Raw genomic sequence first — 19,634 nt, 5'->3', positions numbered from 1 at the left:
TATACATAATGCAAATTATGCATGATCTATATCTGAAATATAAGCTAATTTCCATACATGTCAAAATAAATTTCAACAATGGATAAGGGGTCAACATTTTCAAGGTTTTCAGAATGTTCAAAGTTGTATGAGAGGAGGGAGGCACCTAACAAATCACAGCAAGGGGGCGTTCGTCAGTCCGAATCTCAATAAAACAAAAACTAAACACTGCCATCCAGGGGCTGTTACACAAACATCACTAAATGTCGGTATTCGGCGGTGAAAGTAAGTTGTTTTCCCACATACGAAATTGCTTTCAAAACCTGTAGCCAACATTCTGTAAGTAACTAGACAGCTCTACAATTTTTCGTTTTAAAAATGTTCATTATCTTCCAATCAACAAAAAGCCTTCTCAGGTGACACTGACACAGCTAGCTACTCAAGCAGATGTCGAAAGAACGCAGCACTGCAAAAATAGCTAGGACACCTTAACGTCACTTGAATCTCTCTTGAAACATATCCAGAGTGAAAGACACTGTGTTCGCACGTGTTTTACATTTCAAGAAACTGGAGGATCACTTAAAATGGCCATGGAACTCAGTGTAAGTGAGATTCACAGATAGCAGTGTATGATAGCTAACTAGCATTGCTAGCAAACTGAAGTGGTTAGGAAGCTCGTTACAATGTTTTAATTGCGTAAACTAACGTTAGCTTCTTTGCGCCTAGTTTGTAACTTAGCTTGCCTCTAACATTATTTCATTTATAGTTTCTCGTCTTGTCTGTTTCGTTTCTACCAAGTTACTACTTATGATGGAACTAGGTGGAAACTGTTCTCAGACATTAACTACATATTTACCTGTCAACATAGCCACCGATGTCCCCCACCACCACTTCCTTCAGGAACGAGCCCAGACCTCTGAAAGGCAGGGTAAACAAACTATTCAGGTGCATAACCTTTGTTGTTGAGATTTGTTTGTAACTTTTATTTGAAACAAAATGCTCAAACAAGCCACTTTGAAATTACAGTAGTGTGTGTTATTTCCTTTCAAGCCATGTGTCCCAGTCATTGTCTTTAAAACCAATCCATTGTGATTTGGTGGAGTTACCGACTACCCCACGTGTGACTCCAGGGCGGCAGTTCCATCACACCATTAGTCTTTTACCTCTACAAAGAAAAGTGGAAAGGTTTGACTACTAGTATACATTTAATTTGTTTGTTTAGAAAGACTCCACAAAAATCTAAGAACAAATTCAAACATCCATTTTTTATTCCATTCCAGGAGTGACGGCACACAACAGCTTCATCTGAAAAATACAAACAGTCCATTGTGCACAGGTACAGTAGAACCTTAAAATAGATAATAAAAAAATGCATTGAGGGGTGCATTGGAATGGCTGAAATTGTTTGACCACGCTCAAATGGCAAATTATACCAAGCTGAATTATACTTTTTATTTGGACTACCTTTTCCAGCTCTTTTCCCTAGTGGTGATAGGTCTCCTCAAGAGGTCCCTGACTTTGGAATCTTCTCCAGCATTCCCAGTTTTGCTTCAAAGCCTTCAAGTTCTCTTCTCCCATCCATGGCACCCACTACAGATTTCAAGGCTGCTCTGAACTCTCTTCCCAAGTTCACTAGCCCCTACTTCTCAGAGTCCAAAATTACATTGCCAAGAAAATTCCGCATGAGAGATGAGGTATGGAATGAATTGTTAGATAAGTTTATTTTTGTTGCATTTAAATACTCTTTGACTATTAGTGTCTGTAAATTATAATGAGACACTGGGCGCATCACTTTGTGTGGGACTGACATATCTGTGGATTCCTGCACAGCTTGGAGACGTGGCGAAGAAACCTTCACCAAAGAAACGCAAAATCAAGTTGCATCTATCAGCTGTTACTGAACCGGCATTCAAGAAGCCAGAGCTGACAAATGTCTGTCTGGATATCTCAAGTTGGAGACTGGGATCATTACACAGTGTGACCAAGAGCACCGTTTCGGTAAGATTGTTTAGAAGAAAGTTTAGTTTATTGTTTTTTTATCATAGCAACATTTCACGTAAGTGTTTATACTGACTGAATCATTATAGATTAATGTATTTTATTTTCACTTTTATTTATGTGCAGGTCACTCATGAGCAAATTGAGATTAACCAGTGTGGTAAGAAGCCTGACTTTGTCCTTCCTATTTTGTAAAGTCTTTAAATATACATACTCATCCTTTAATGTTATCTTATGGTGTAGTGTTTGTGTGTGATCAGTTGTTATCAATGTTAGTCATTTTGGAACAAACTCATGTGTATTCTAGAATGGCAGACACTTGCCATTTAGGCAACACTATAATGTATAATTCAGTATCATCTGGTAATGTGTATATTGTTTGTGTTGTGACTTGTGATGCATTATGGACTATTTGATTTATTAGTGCATGTGCAGTTATCGGAGTTGACCAGCTGTGAGTTGTGCCTTGATCAGAAACTGCCAGTCATTTTCATCCAGTCCACCCCTGCTGGTAGTCTGCGACTACGGGTACAACTGAATATGTCTCGGGAAAAATGGGCAGTGTGGTACGACTGTGGTGCAAGTGCCAGTGAGTTCTGTCAGCATTTGGTGAAATGCACCATATTATGTAACTGTTCTGTAACATTATGAATAATGCATCTAGAAAAATATTCCTACATTGGTCTGCAACATGAATAGTTATAGTATTTAATAACTATTAAACTGCCAAGCATGATCAAGGTTACACAGTTCTGAGGTGAGATGTCTTTCTGGTCCAGGTCATTCCAGCTTAAGGTTTTGGTAATGGTTGTGTCTGTCATCATGTGTTTTTCTATAGGCCCAACAGAGAAATACATTGTGCTGATGCTTGAGAACTTGCCCTCGGCACAGCAGCAGAATGCTCTGGAGAAAATCCTATCCGACATTGGTAGAGCAAATCAGCTGAATGAGTTCCCACGCAAAATCTCTTTAGATGAAGCCAACAACAGACTAATGGCACAAGACAAGGGGAGTTCTGTTGCATCACTGTATGGAATTAATTATTTATGCTGGGAATGTTTATTACTCATTAGTCTACCTTGGCTGACCTCATCACATGACAGATTTTAATTTGTTTGATCAGTATAAACATTGCTCAAAGACTCTGTGTTATGGTGGGTTTCAGTTAGTGTTTCATGATTATGGCAATCAACATGATTCTGGAATCTCTCTACCTCCGTTTTAATTACTGCCTGCAGGATGAATCTTATATCTGTGTTTGCGTTATCAGCAGGTGGCACAGAGTCTTCCATCCTCACCACAGAGTCAGCAGTTTAATGTCTTAGACACCGATGAGGAGGACTTGCTGGATGCTGGCGGCAACGCACTGACAGTCATTCCCACAGCTATCGCTGACTCAGTCCATAGGCAAGAGAATGTGATGCTGATAGTCGGAGTGCTCTCATTTCAGTTTTTGGACAATGTTTTTTGGTTTAATTTATGTTTTGTTCCAGGCTGTTGGTTTTCCCTCCTCCACCAGCTAAAGGAGGCATAGCAGTTACAATTGAGGACCTATGCTGCCTCAAAGAAGGGGAGTTCCTGAATGATGTTATCATAGACTTTTACCTGAAGTAAGGACATATTGGACATATTTTATATTCTGTCAATAGCATTGGAAACCTGTTAAAGTAAAACGACAGTAGCCATCAGTAACGGGTACTGTTTTTTCTTTTTCTCAGGTATTTGTTGTTGGAAAAGCTGAAGAGTGAAGATGCAGGGAGAACTCACATATTCAGTACTTTCTTCTACAAGCATCTCACCCAGGGAAGACGGAGGGATGGGACAAATGGAAAAGAACCGTAAGCATATTCGGTCCCGAAGAAAGAGTTTTATTATTGACCTGTTTCTTTTAGCCTGTTGCTTACTCATGCCAAAATTACGCATAACTTAAAAAGTTTTTCAGACAACAATGCAGGAAACTTCATCATCAAGGTTAAAAAATAATTCAGTGAAAGAATGAATATAAATAAAGAATTATATAGTAATGTTTAAATGCACTGTAACGTCTGTGGTTAAATGAGTTTCTCTTTTTCTGTGCCTTATTTACTCAGTCTTAAGAAGAGGAGGCACGATCGAGTGAAGTCATGGACCAGACATGTTGACCTCTTTGAAAAAGACTTTCTTTTTGTTCCCATAAATACGTCGTAAGTTTACTTAAGAAAGGTACACCTGCAGCTTGCATATACAAATAACACAAAACCACACATGCGTAAGCATGCACCCACGAGAAAAGACACACACACACACACACACTTCATGTGTGGGTTTGTCTGGACTGAGAGAGTCTCTCCTCTGCCATGCTTATTTGATTTTCCTGAAGGGCCCACTGGTTCCTGGCCATTGTCTGCTTTCCTGGACGATGTCAACCTGATGCAGAGAGCCAGTCTCCATCCAAAACCCTGGAGGATGTCAGCCCACAGGGGCCTGCTCAGTCCAACTGGCTGGAAACCAGCTTCTTCTGGAGGACTGGCCAAGACTTATCCTACTCCCCCAACCCCTTGTCATTGTTCTACAAGCCCACCAACGCAGCCACATGGCCAAATAAGGGGAGCACAGGGCCAGCAGATGTCTTTTCCTTTGAAGATGAAGAAGAGCAGGAAATGATGGTATGGTCTGTTAATCCTACTCTGAACAGTACAATGTAACGGTACAAACGGTATTGTTACAGTTACAATTGTATTTTCAATCAATTATTGTCAGTTTTTTTTTTTAACACTCTTCTTTTTGGTTTTGTCCAGAGTGAACTGCTGCAATACAAGACAAATGTTCAGAAACCATGCAGCACTGATCAGTGAGTTGTAAAGCTTCTCTCTTGCAAAAAGCTAAATGTATAGCATTTTTATGCCTTGGATGCTATTATTTTACTGACCACTAGATGGCATAGCTATTTTGTAACAAGCCTGAGGCTTTAGAAAAGTGGTCCCTCAATTTATCCATCAAGGGCAGGTATGATTGCAAGATTTGTTCCACCCAAAAGGTAACATATTTTATACAAGTAATAGATAACATGGTAACTTATCGTTGAATTAAATCATCATGACAGCATGCTAAAGTTGTCTCTGGTAATGTAAAACCACACCCCAGCCCTTAGTTTGCGGAATGCCATACTACTCTTCAATCGGATTCTGCACCTATGATAACACTTGTTTTATGAAGTTTCAGCTTGAGATGAATGAATAACAACTCTGTCTCTACAGACCCTGCATTCTCATCATGGACTCTCTAGGTTGTGGTCGGTCCAGTGTGGTCAACATCCTGAAAGAGTAAGTCACGGCTGTGTCATTAGGCTTAACTTTCTAGTCCCAGGGGCTGGTCAGTAATGAGCTCTGTTCTGTAACAGGTACTTGGAGGAGGAGTGGAGGGTAAGAAAGGGAACTCAATGCAGTTTTGAGGTGAAGGGTTTCAGTCCGTCGGTCCCACAGCAGAACAACTCAAGTGACTGCGGGATTTACTTGCTACAGTATGTGGAAAGCTTCTTTGAGGTATGAGGCTGTATCACATACTTTGTACTTCTTGTCACTAATTTGCACCAAATGTTTTATAGTTGGCATTTAAACTGGTACTTTTGCTGTGTTCTGTTTTGTTGCTCTTTTTCTTCATTTCAGAGTCCTCTTCGAAGTTTTGAAGCACCCATCGACCTGAATGATTGGTTTCCGCAGCCCCGTGTGGCGAAGAAGCGAAACGAAATTAGAAAGCTGATTCTGAAAATTCAAAACCAGCAACAAATGGCAGGAAAAGCTGAAGATGGGTAACCATAGCTAGATGGGTCTGCTGCTCTTTCACTCTCATACATACACACACATGGACACACTCATTGACACACATGCTTAGAGGGCTACATACACACAATAAGACGGTTTCAGTTTGAATTGTTTTTTTAAAACCTGTTGTTACTTTTGCATTTTTGTTTGTGTATCGTACAGATTGGTCTGTTTTGTTCCTCTCCTCCTTGTAATTCGTAAATACAGCATGGTTCTAAATTATTTACGTAAAATATAATTTTGTTCCATTGGATTGTATTGATTAAATAATAAATCTTATTAAGTAATGTATAAACATTCTTTTTGATTTTTTTTTTGCCTACTACTAATGTAATGCTGTATTATGGTCTGCAATTTGAAGGGTAAATGGCAGCATTTTACAGTCTTAGCCACAGATGTTGAATTTACTAAGTGCCTTGCCGATCAATTATTTGTGAGACCCTTTGGAGTAGCCCATCTGTTCACTAAGTAGACAGACATATGGAATCTGGGTAATTTAAGCCCAAATGTCCAAACAACCCAGGGTAATCTCAATGAAGTTGTGACCAAAGACACGGAAATTAGTCACAATTGACAGAATTGATGATGAGAATCCAGGAGGTTTCTCATCATGTGATATCACTTTTGTCTTTCTAACAGAACCATTTGCCATCTAATTGCATTATCAGCTTAGCAAGTCTAGGCATGCATATTGTAAAGGATTTAAGTCTAGCCTTAGCACACAAGGCTATTGTCCGCTTAATTTTGTGACTTCATAGTGTCACAATGAATGAACTAATCTTAAATTTCCCTGGAATTTACACACAAATCTGTTTATTGTGTACTTTAATACTTTCTGAAGTACCATCTGTTTTCTGTCTTGAATGCGAGGTTAGCTGTTTTTGTCATTAAAAAATGAAGATGCTCCCTAGACATACAGTGATATATTTCTGAATAGATAGTATTTTGTATCCCCATGTCGTCTTATTGTTTCAGGTGTTTCTGGTAAATATTTTGTAACCCCAGGGGGAAATTATGCATATAGTGCATAGTATAGCAAAATATTGTCAAAATCTATGAAACATATTCTTAAGTGCAGCATAATCACACCACTGGAAAAACTATGTTGATAGAAACAAAAGAGCGGCATGTTATGGTAATGTTTGCCCTGGGATATCTCTTATCCCAGATGGTTACCTGGACCATCAAGATGTTGGGCCCAGACATTGTTCTGGACTAGCAACAGCTGATGAATAATAAATGCCATTGTCCTAAGTACACCGACAGGGATGTATCATCAGAGATTTCCTGTGGTGCCTGTCCACTGGATTGGTCGAAGTATACAAAGTATAATATACACATTCATGCATAGTAATGGTCGAGCCCTGCTGTCCACCTGGTTGGAGTTGTGCGTTTGTTGTGCATAAAACATACTAATCTCCCAGCATCAGATCTTTTGGCAGGTTTGGGGGACTCCTGCAGAAAACAACAGGTGACAGAGTGTGATATGAGAGCGCAGGGGTGGGGTCTTACATCAGAGTCAACCTCAGAAAGACCGATTATGTCTCAGCACAGGTTGGTATTCATAGTGGTTTAGTGACAAACTAGGGTAGCCAAAGTATGTAAAAGAAAAACCCCATGGCTCTCAAAACAAAGCCATAGGGCTGTTATTAAGATTCTTACATCATACTCTTAGTTGACTTGCAGCTTTGTCACTATAAGCACTTAGAATGCCTGCCTTTACAATTAGACCAACACAGTCATCGGATCAGACAGCTACAGGACGTGTCCCCTGTTTATGTGATGGGAACTGGTTAATAACAAAGTGAGGAAATTACTCTGTTTACTAGTATTTGTGTGTTGGATAAACAGAGAATGATAGAGGTCATGAAAAAATATAAACAAAACATATGAAATGTAAACATCTGTATTGGTCTGCTTATATAGGCTGCTCCTTTGCTTGGAAATGTGATAGTCCCACAGAGCAAAGCCTATCAGATGTCCTAATTAGATTTACAAACGCAGTGTAGGTTTTCAATGGAGGATAGAATATCTACTTCAGAGACGTTTAAAACGGTTCAAATGACGTGCTCATCAATTATCAATTGATCTCAAGTTTGTAACTTACCTTAGTGGGAATCATGGGTATGTGTGTAAACAGGTTGAACAAAAATGGTAAAGCAGGCTGAATCACTTATTGTCAGTTGTTTCAACATATTCCTACACTAATCAGATCTACAAGTCGTTATTTTATAAAGTTGCATTTTTTGGAACAAATGCCTTCCTTTATTGAAGGAGCATTGTGTCAAGTTGCCTTCTGTCAAGGCGCAACTTCACAGGTCTAGCCCGCTGGAGCGTCTCCCTCCGCGCCGACGTCACCACTTTGCTGGACTTCAGTCCAAAGCCGGGCCAGACAGGGAGTACTACCAACAGGAGAGAATAGTGACAGACTAATGACAGCGAATCTGTCCTGTGGAACTTGAACGCACCTTTTCCATTGCCTAAACGGACTGTACGGTTTGAAGGACCTGCGTGTAAGTAGTTGCGACTTCATCTTTTATTCCCATGCTGTGTTTACATAATGGGTTTTGTAAAAACGTTGGCTAGCTGTTATTTGCGAATTTAACGCTAGCTTTATTCTGAGGCTTGCTAACCGCTAGCAAGGAAGTGGAGCGCATCTAGGGGAAAGTCAGTTTGGAAGTTAGACAGCATCAGTGACATTTTGTTATGTGTCATGGTATAGGCTTCTGTAACAATGCATATGTTGTATTAATTCATGGATTGCAAAAGTAACAAAGTAACTCCGTTGTAATGCTAATGAATAACTTGGGTATGCACGGAATACAGTACCGTTAGCAAGTAACGTTAATTGTTTTTGGTTGTTACAATAGGTCCTCAGTGTTTAGAACTCGAAGTTAATTGTATACGTCCAGTCTGTCCTTAGCCAAACACTTCAATTACAGGGGCTTTCAAACGTGACAGAAGAGCACTGTCCGGAGTGACCACGACATAGTTAGCAAGTGGTTACACTGAACGGTGTGCTTGGAATGTCCTACCCAAGCTGCTCATGAGCTTAGCAAGAATACATAATGCATGTTTACTGTTTATTTATAACTACTTGGATACTTTCACAGTTGTGTGGTGTTACAACAGTTGTGGGACCAGCCTGCTATTGCCTAATTATATGATAGAATAGGTCAGTTCATTGATTGGTCTAATGAATTCCATAATGAGTGAGTATCTAATAATTTATTTCACAGTAGGCTGCAGTTCTACAAAGCTACCTTATGACTAACCTTGACGCCTGTATGACACGCCTTTATGAACTTCATCTGGCTACTTTATTTGATTGAGAGCTGAGATTTCATCAAGTTAGATTGTCATTCTGAAAAATACATGGTAGTAGTTACATGCAGAGTTGCATGAAGTGTTACATGCAGTAGCCTAAACACTACTCAGGGAACACATTGTGACCACATTTTAAGCATACCAAAATCTATAATTTAGGATAGATTCATGCTGCAACATGTTTGAATCACCCCATTTCAAATTAAAAAAAAAATAATTCCATTATCCACTGTCTGATTTGTAAAAGAAAGTTGTCCTAGAAATATAGGTGAGGTTGGTAACCGTAGCTGTAAGCTCTTGGGTTAAGAGTATGTGAAGATGGTGAATGATCTGTCTGCCTTTCTTTGTTGTGATGAGGTTTTGGTCTGATGTGACTTGACTCCAATGAAACATGCTCATTGATTATGAATTATGATTTGGGCCACTTTGGTCGAAGTAGGGAAGTGAATGGTACGGAGGATGTCAGCCAGGAACGTCGCTCGCCCCTACATCCTGTTGGTCTGAAACAGATAGCACAATGCATTTTCCATATCCTCTTGCCACGTCGAGAGCAGGAAGTGGACCGATGTGCATAGGGGTGGGCGGATTGGGGATTTTTCATGTCCTCTCCAGGAAGTTCCCATCTGCCCTTTGACCCCTCGGTGAACAGCCCCAGTGTTACTGTTGCTCCTGGCAACAGTGAACTGTATGCCACTGCCAACAGAAACTCACCTGTATGTATGTCTGTCTAGAGTAGACATCACATCACAACTCGTCTCTCAATTCCTCTATAGGCCTGATATCTCACCTCCTCTCAGGATTAGAACATGTCAAGAGGATTACAGACAAACTAAAAGCAACCTGTCCCATATGTGACCGCTTGTCTTGCAGGTCACTTGTTAACTTTCATGAGACCAGCAGAGTGTAATCCACTCTAATGTATCCTGCATGATGACGGGGATGCAGATGGGAGGCATTTCTCATAGTGACGCAGAATGATGTCACACCATATAGGCTGTAGGCACCATATAGGCCCAGACTATATTTATAATAGTCTGGTTTTAAAGGTATGAAAAAGCTTTAAAACCATATTAATTTGACTTTGTGAAAGGTGACAACTTGGAATCCATTCAGTTCAATTCAAGTTGGAATTTATTGACAATTTGGAATCCACCCAATAAGCTGTTTTACCAGAGTGGTGTGCCTGGCTCACATGATACTCTAGGTACAGTACAGTTTGATGCATTAGTTTTATAAAATCTGTGTCATTGTATATGTGAATGTATTTAGAGTAGTTATTGCTGTTGCTTTTTTATGATATGTATATTAATCTTTAATAATCTTAATCTTTAATATTTTATCTTTATATTTGTCTTGCATTTTTCTGTGGTGCGGACAACACTGAGTTTTGTGAGGGTTATGCAGCTGCTCTGTAGCTATTATCAGCAGGTTGTAAACAATGATCCTTTGTCTACAGTGGCTAAAATAGCAATATAGCGATAAAACCCATACAGTGTCTTGCCTAAGCTAGCTGTTGCCTAACAAACACATTATGTTCTAGATAGGTTTTATTGCATAGGTTACTGCCGAGTCTCCATGGCAACATTATGCAAGTTAGTGACTTATATGGCTGTTGACTAATACACTAACAGAGAGCTAATCCAGTACACCTAACAGACTTCACAAACCATGTGAAGGGCTCCTTGGGAATATGTGCTATTGACCTACTGTTAAGAGGGCTTAAAGACACCCTGCTAAGATTCTGATTGTCATGTTTGATCCATCTGGATCTTTTAGAGTGTTAAATCAAGAGTTTAGTTTATGTACCATCAATGTAGTCCTCCCTGACTAAAGTCTATGCTCTGGTTTCTCTCAATAATAGCATGGCCACTCTTCGCTTCAGTATCAACAGTTGTGTGCTATACTATTTCATGCTAATCTGTTGTAGTAATCCCATCATTAGTGGAACAGAAATCCCCCTTCACATTAATGTCATACTGTTATTCTGGTGTGTTGTAAGAGCCATGTGAGCTGATAACTCCTCTGTCATGGCTGTTTGTTTTCTTTTGCACTTGGCTTCTCTTTATTTCCAAGTTGGTGTGAAATTCCATTCCCAGTCTAATTCTGTTCAGTTCCTCAATTTACCTTTCTGTTTGCAGTTAGCAGTTGGACAGTTTAATTGTGTCTATGTAGTTTGTAGCAAAGCTGCATTTAGAGCAGTAACACAGCATTAAGAGCAGTATGCTGATAGTGGAACAAGGAAGAAGTAGGCTGCGAATTCGCTATGCAATTCCGATAACTCGAATTTTGCTGATAGGTAACGTAAGCGACTGTGCCTGTAACCTGGATAGCCATACAAGCTCCGGGAACAGATTGAGGGCCTATCTGATAACCCTTTCGCCCCTTGTTGAATCATGCAGCAGCAGTATGGAGACAACAAGGCAGATCGTCATGGCAGCACAGAACAGGAAAGCAGAGACGGTTGATAAAGCTACTATAGAAAGTTAACTATAGAATCTTTGAGGAAAGTGTGCCGGAGTCAGATCTAAGCAAAATGACATCACCGCTAGTCTTAACCCTTAGTAGCTGGCGGAATCATGCCCTGAGAACTTCTGGCACCAATTGGCGCCAAGGCACACAGAGCGAGTTGGGTTTCGGAGTTATGGAGCCGAGGAGGAACTTTGACCCGCTCCCGTCTCCAAGCAGTTCTAAAGCCTGACCTGGGACACTTGACCTCAATCCCAGTTCTAATGGGATCACCAGTTGACTGGCCATGTTCTCTGTGCGGCTGGGCCTGTATCATATCAGCTACACAGGGATTACTGAATGACTCAGGTTTTTGTGATCTGCATTCACACTTGTGTGTCCAAGCGGTTCTTTGTTCTATGCTGATGTGTAGGTGATTAGGAGAAGCTTCTGAAGGGAATCTTGGGTATGATAACAACTAGCAAATACATGACCAAGGTTTTATTTTTAAGGGGTTTTATTTAGGCTAGACAGTTATCTGATTAGCTCTCTCTCACTCACTCACTCACACACACGCACACGCACACACACAGAAAGATAGAGTCACACACACACACATCATATAAACAGACAACCCGGCATTGAGGCTGACATTGTTTAATGGGAATGTAGCCATTTTATTTATCTGGTTTTATTTATAGTCTCCCTGAGTCATTGTCATCATTTCTCACACACTGGAATACCTCCTCTTGACCTTGCTTCTTTTGTTTCTGATGAAAGCAACATTCTTTTAATGAAGACTGGAGTTATCCTTGCTATTCTCTGTTCATTTCCGTATATGTGTGGCTAAGGGTTGAAAATCATCTGCTGAAAAAAAAAACCTTTAACAGTACAACAGTGTCCATAAGTTCAAGTTGGGCTTTCTTTTCTAGAGCGATTGTCACTTGCAATGCTAAGCATTTTTCGTTAGCTATTATGCTAACAAGCTTAAATGGATTACAAACTGACCATTGTCTCTATATTCCCTGAATCAATGGCGTTTTTGACCTAAAGCCTCTAATTGGTACAAGGGTGGCATACCCATCCACTGTGGGGCAGTGCATTCATCCACAATTAATAGTCACAGAATCACAGTCTGATGAGGTAGCTGCCATTCTTGTCCTTTGGCCAGGACAACAACCTCTAGCCAAACAGAGCAATTCCCCAGTTCTGTCACTTTTTATCTCTGGACTCTCAGTCAGTTTATTAGAACGCATCAGATTGTGCTTGTGGACAACAAGCACCACAGCGCAAATCTGGCAAGTGGACAAAGTGCTTGTTTGATGGGACGGGATGAGAGTTTGTGAAGCATGGCCTACTTAATTGATCATTATGGTCAGGGGTTCTCACAGACCTCCAGGCAGTGGTGAGAGTGCTGGGCTGGCTGAAGCTTTTAGGGCCCCCCTGGCCTGAGAGTCTGGGACATGCATGTGTAGGGGGTAGGGGCATGGGAACTGTATCCTGTCTTTGTCAGCAAAGCAGTGAATCGGTCAGTGGCCCTCGTAGCATGTGTGACTGGCCCATGTTCACATGCCTGTTTCCTGCTTCCTGTTGTTAGAAGCCACTATTCTGCTTTCAACATGGTCTTTAAAATCCTGGAAGTCTAAAGTAGCATAGAAAAAATATATGGGCTTTCTGAGAGTGCAGACCTCTGCAAAGGCAAAATGTCTTATCTTGCTACTTTAAAGTGAAACTAAATTAGGAAGTCACCTCTAAGTTGGATCTGCTCCAAAACTGAATGGCTCCTTCCTCAACCTTTGCTATACCTTTCCACACCGCACTAAGAATATAACCTTCTAAGTGGAGGTAATAAGCCAAACACACTATAGTTGGAATGCGGTGCATTATGAACCTAGCAAGGTTGATTCATCTTGCAGTTAGTGCTGTGACATGTTCATTTATCCATCAAAGAGAGTGAAAGGCTTTAAAGTTGGAAGGTTGAAGCAAATCATCAGTTTGAACAGACTGATGGTTTGAGCTGGTTGAGATTTTGCTTGCATGCATCTGTTGTGAAGACTAGGGTATCAAGAGAACATATTGAGGTTTACTGTCAGTGTGAGCCTTCAAGTGACAGATTTCATACCTTCCACTGCATCAAACATGATTTGCATAAACATTGTATTTGTTAAAGGTGACATCAACAAAGAGTTATACCGGATACTTTATGACCTGAAGAAGCCAACTTGACTTCCTTATCTGCTAGTATGGTATCATGCTATTTACACTAACCTACACTGGAACTCCATAAAGCAGCTTTATCTTTTTCAAAAGGAAATTCCCAAGTGAACTATTTAAAATAGTACAAAGTGGTCCCATAGGAAAAGTGAATCGCCTTGTGGATCATCTCTGGGAATACTGTATCTGAATAACAAGATCAGGGAAAGTCTGTGGAGACCAGCAAATGAAAAGTCTCCACTGATGGAAAGTTCTTACAGTGCTAGTGGAGGCTAAAGACTCGCTGTTGCATGTTAGACGTTTTACAAGCTGTTAATATAAACCGGAGGATGATGTAGCTGTTGCCACCACCTTGCGCCAGGTGTACTGCACACCTGACCCTGACCATGAATTAATGAATAAGGAAGGTCCCTCTGATGTTATGGTCTGCAGAGCGGGTGCATTGCTGTGCTTCGCAATGGATGATGGGAAGCCTGTGTGGGCGCCTCACCCAACAGATGGGTTCCAGCTGGGCAATATTGTGGACATCGGCGCCGACAGCCTCACAATAGAACCCCTCAACCACAAAGGCAAGGTGAGTGAGTTTAGTCCCCGACAACCCGTTGTGTACGACAAACATCAATGAATGCCACAACAGGGTTGATAACAGTCTACTGTATGATTAACCTTGCATGTCATAGCTTGCATGTATTTTTAATTAACTGACTTTGTTATGATTGCTAAACGTTCGACCACCAAAGAGGTTGTATACCATAGATGTCATCAACATACAGCAACAAAAAACATCAGACATGAGAAAAACAAAAGGCTCAGGAGACATTAGGAAACAGACCCTCCAATGATCAGCAGCCAAGTGCTATGGCAACAGTTTTATATCAACAACCTTTGGCCCTCTCCAGTCATCTCTCTAAGGAACAACCTCACGCCACTCTTATAGATTTCCCTCCGAACAACTGTCCTGAGTTTCTGAGCCGCTCACCTGAATTACAGCATTTTTCCGAGCGCATACTAAGTTAAACGTGAGAGCAAGTGAATGTAGAATGGCCCCGAGCATGTTCGGGGTGTCGCTGGCTAAGGAGATGAATTAATGATGCCGGCAGCAGGTAGGTCGATCATGTTACAAGCTACGCTCAGCTCATTAAAGGAGCAGGCCCACCTGTGGCACCCAGGTAGGTGTCACCCAGGGCCTGAGCAGCCTCTCTCCTTCCTCAGGTGACATGCATAAACAAGAGAAACGCCGCACCGATGCCACACCTGTGGCCCCAGTACTGTCTATAAACGAATCTTTTTCTGGCGTTGGTTATGTTTCCTGGTTAACTAAACACGAGGAAGCTCACAGGCAAATTTTCTTTGAAATGGTTTTATGTTAGCATAACCATCTACAGCATATCTATAGTATATCCTTCTGCAGCATGATGGATACTTTTACTTTTTTCCGTCTGATCTTACAATAACAATAAGTTGGAAAGACTATTTTTTTCTGTGGAAAACAGATGTCTTATTGTGGCCTTTTTGGTTGCATGTTTTGCTACACTATTGCCGCAAAACATGCATGTTAAATTAAAGCAGAGTATTCGTGAGTTTAAAAATAGAAATGTGAAATGGACGCAAGAAAAGCTTACATTTGATTGAAAAACCCAAAGTGACCCTTTAGTGACAACTCCACATGTGATCTAGAGTATAAAAGCACACCCGACCCAATTCTCAAATAGTGAATGTGCTCATCCCTTACAATAAAACACACACCAAGGATTATAGCAGTGTGCTGGTAGGGGCTCTATACACAGATTAAAGGTTATAGAGTCACATAGAGGTCACTGGAAACACAGAGAGTAGCATTAAAAAAGCAATAATCTCTCTCAGACATGTTGAATTCTTGTGAAAATTCAACCTGTGGGATGTCCTGGAGTTTCCCAAGCAGATTAATGTGAAAAGTCCACATATGGACGCCTAAATGAATGTGAAAAGTCAACCTGTGGGATCTCCCGGAGTTCCCTCAACAGAGGCCATGTCCCTCACTGAGCCATAGAGTGTCTGGACCCCCTTTCTGTCTTGCTGATCACCCCACAGTGGAGATAGCTGTCCCACTGACCAGCTGTTTTGCCCAGACACCCACAGCATGATGTCAATGACTGCAAATGCCACATGAGAGAGAGAGAGCGACTCTTAGACACTAGTCCTACGAACGCCTTTCCCTATTACTCTCACTGTGTGTGTGTGTGTGTGTGTGTGTGTGTGAGAGAGTGTGTGTGTGTGCATGTGTGCACTGAGGCATCATTAATGAATGCAGCGAGGCCCTCAGAAACTCCGGGAAAACACAGCGCCCCGGGCCTGCGGCACACTTTCCGGCACCATGCTGCGCTCGCCCCACAGAAAAACACACTCAGACTCAGACGTGAGGTTCTCGATACGCCGTAACGATCTGGGCCCCAACAGAAGAGTGAATGCAAATCATTTAGAGCGAAAAAAAAGAGGATGACGATGAGAAGAAGAAGAAGAAGAAGAAGAAGAAAAACGACATGACCCTTTTCTGTAATTCCTGAGTTGAGGGTTAGGCCATATTGAATCGATGAGCAGATGTTGGGTGGATTTCCTGTGGCTGTCAGATTTAAGAAGGGGGGTTCCTCTCAGCATGGGGCCGGGCTGGTTTCTCATGAGAATGTTTCTGTTGATAAAGAGGGCGGGGAGGGAGGTCATGGCAAGTTTAAAGATGTACGCTCTGATGAGTTTAAAGATTCTGTTGCGCTTTGGTGTTTACAGACCTTTCTGGCTTCCATCAGCCAAGTGTTCCCCGCTGAGGAGGATGTCAACAAACATGTGGAGGACAACTGTGAGTTTGTGTCTCTGTGTGTTTATTTGTTCAGATATTTTGCAAATTTTGGTCACACCCTGTCAAAAAGTTCAACAGGATTAAGATTTCCTCCTATAACCCCCCCCCCCCTTTGATCCTAGAAATCCTGTTGTAACATCCGAAAGACCCTCTAGGATAGATACCAAAATCGGAGGGATTGTACAGGATTTCATTGGGATTTGTATAGGAGCCCATAAGGATTTATACTGGGGCACAAGACTAAAGCCTTTAATTTCAAAGCTTTAATTTTCTGTTTCAGGCTCTCTCATGTACTTGAATGAAGCGACCCTCTTGAACAATGTCCGCATACGCTACAGCAAAGACAAGATCTATGTAAGTATGACACCTCTCCCTTTTACAAGTTGCCATCAACATTCACACCTACTATCCATTTGTTCCACCTATTCAAGAACCACACCACCTATGCATCACCGTCTTACCACACTCCACAAATGGGCTCATAATATCCAGGCACTTTAACCCAAAAGGGTCTGTACTTCAGATAGGGGACTCTATTTCATCCCTTGTCCCTCTGGAGGAAGCCCTATTATTGTGGTGCATTTGGAGCCAGGGGCCTTGGGCCACTGATGGGGGACAAGGGTGGACATTGTTGTGCTTTGATCAGCGGAGTGGCCACGCCTGTCATCGGAGGCTCACCTGAGCCCCCGGGCCCTGCCCTGCCTTGCTGCGCGCACCTGGTCTCGGATGACCTGGCTAATCGTGCGGCGACACTATCACGTTGCCCCATGAAGTTAATGAGGTCTTCTGAGGTAGTGCTGCTCGACAGACTTCAGGAGTGGAGAGGCTGGAGGGGGCTGAGGGGGAGGACAGAGGGTACTCATTGTTTACAGAGCTCCTCAGCCTCCCTCAGCTGGCACCTGTCGGCCGCTGTGGGCTTGGAGGGTTTTTGATGGTTACTGGATATTATTGTGTTGTTATTGTGGCGTTATGATAATGACGCTAGTTATGAGTAGCTAAATGCAGTAGCTTCAAGTCAACTAACTGCATCTCTTTCTATTCTTTCCTCTTTTTTTAAGACATACGTGGCCAATATATTGATTGCTGTGAACCCCTACTATGACATCCCCAAGCTGTACGCCCCAGAGACCATTAAGATGTACCATGGGCGCTCTCTGGGCACGCTCCCTCCTCATGTCTATGCTATTGGTGAGAGGACGCCGCCTCTGTCGGCTCTGCCACCACCTCTATTCTGACTCTTAACATCATCATTTTTCATGCAAGTAGCATGCAAACAAAACAAATCTTGTCTTTTTTCCCTTTTCTCTCTTAATTTTCTTCTGTTTCTCAGCGGATAAGGCCTTCCGGGACATGAAGGTCCTGAAGATGAGTCAGTCCATCATTGTTTCAGGTGAATCTGGAGCTGGAAAGACCGAAAACACCAAGTTTGTCCTCAGGTTGGAAACCTTTGACACTTATCCTGAGCTGTAGACATGCATACTAATAAGATATATTTCAAATCTGTAACACATTTATGTCATTTTATGGGAAGCAAGAGACCACCACTCAGGACATTCTTTCCCTTTTACGTTGTAGGTATTTAACATCATCATACGGAACAGGCCAAGATATTGATGAGAGAATAGTTGAGGGTAAGCAAACTTTCCTTTTGGACAAAAATATTTGTGAAGCACCACACAGCTGATGGTACAGACAACCAGTCTTTTTTGCTTATTTATTTTGCATTTTTGTTTCCCTCTAGCCAACCCTTTGCTTGAAGCCTTTGGCAATGCCAAGACAGTCAGAAATAATAACAGCAGTCGATTTGGGAAGTTTGTGGAGATTCATTTCAATGAGAAGGTAATGTCAGCCTGCTCTCTGTTCAGCTGTGGCTTTTGTTCTCAGAATAGACATAATACATTAAAATGAAACACTGTTACTTTAATCCTGTAATCTGTGCTCTCTGCTTTGGTATTATCGCCTGTGATGTCATGAAAAGTCTCACCTTTGACCTTTGCCTCCCAGAATACAGTGGTGGGGGGGTTTGTGTCCCACTACCTGCTGGAGAAGTCTCGCATCTGCATGCAGAGCTCAGAGGAGCGCAACTACCACATCTTCTACCGCCTCTGCGCCGGTGCCTCCGAGGAGATCAGGAACAAGCTGCACCTCAACTCCCCAGACAGCTTCCGGGTCAGTGGAGCCACCTGTGCCCTGCACATCCCCCAGCCTCCAACACATGCCCCATACACCTTACCACAGATGCAACACACACACACACACAGACTTGTACGACACCTCATACCGAACACACAATGAGCGGCTGTCAGGTCCTCTAAAGACTGGAGCGGTAGATCGTCTGGAATTACCTGTTCATATTTTTAGCACTGGACAGACAGATTATGGGCCCGGGGTAATGAGAAACTACTGGCCCATAGCATCATGATGAAGGTAGAGGCTGTTCTACCCATCCATGCCGAAAAGAAATAGGAGGATTCTGCCAAATTCTCTTCTATTCAACAAAACTGGTCAATGGAACAGTTCTTCGAAAGACATGTCAAACATGTCTTGTGTTAACAGTGGCATTTTGGTGATTCTGGGGTTGAGATGAGATAAACTTAAAGTTAAAGTTAATGCTGACTGATATTTAGCAGATGTTTTTTTTTTTTTTAAAGTATATTTTTTGGGCTTTTTGCCTTTATTTGTATAGGACAGTGAAGAGTGAGACAGGAAGTAAGTGGGAGAAGAGAGATGGGGTGGGACCGGGATATGACCGCAGGTCGGATTCGAACCTGGGTCCCCGTGGGCACTTGGACCCGTATATGGTATGAGCACTGTAGCCTGTTGTGCCACAGCGCCCCCCTAGCAGACGTTTTTATCCAAAGGAAACCTGGGTCGACCGATTGTCAGTCACTTTGATTGATAGCTGCTGCTCCACCACGCCTGCAATGTTAGTCATGTATGTGACAAATTGTTTATCACATCTTCTTCCTAAAGAGTGGTATGCAAGTGGTATGTTCCTCCGTGCACATTGAAGACACACAGTCCCAATTGTTGCGAGGCAC

General features: G+C 41.9%; 1 protein-coding gene across 3 annotated transcripts in view; it reads left to right on the top strand.

The window, feature by feature from the left end:
* Nucleotides 1-8,170: 8,170 nt before the first annotated feature.
* Nucleotides 8,171-19,634, top strand: part of myo6b (myosin VIb) — a 37,370-nt gene continuing 25,906 nt past the window's right edge. For all 3 annotated transcript variants that reach the window (XR_012990313.1, XM_076299517.1, XM_076299516.1), the window contains exons 1-9: nt 8,171-8,290; nt 14,196-14,337; nt 16,524-16,593; nt 16,874-16,947; nt 17,652-17,781; nt 17,924-18,029; nt 18,169-18,224; nt 18,335-18,432; nt 18,598-18,762. Coding sequence is in view for 2 of the 3 variants with exons in the window: in XM_076299517.1 (XP_076155632.1) it covers nt 14,221-14,337; nt 16,524-16,593; nt 16,874-16,947; nt 17,652-17,781; nt 17,924-18,029; nt 18,169-18,224; nt 18,335-18,432; nt 18,598-18,762 (816 nt within the window). In the remaining variant the exon portion in view is untranslated. The remainder of the gene's footprint in view (nt 8,291-14,195; nt 14,338-16,523; nt 16,594-16,873; nt 16,948-17,651; nt 17,782-17,923; nt 18,030-18,168; nt 18,225-18,334; nt 18,433-18,597; nt 18,763-19,634) is intronic.

This window comes from Alosa pseudoharengus, unplaced genomic scaffold, assembly GCF_046254945.1.
Source record: "Alosa pseudoharengus isolate Yale_2024_CS ecotype anadromous, Long Island Sound unplaced genomic scaffold, YU_APseudo_1.1 YU_APseudo_1.1_scf_22, whole genome shotgun sequence".
NCBI classification, from domain to species: domain Eukaryota; kingdom Metazoa; phylum Chordata; class Actinopteri; order Clupeiformes; family Clupeidae; genus Alosa; species Alosa pseudoharengus.
The sequence above is the reverse complement of the archived record's forward strand: the minus strand, read 5'-3'. Positions and strand labels throughout refer to the sequence as shown.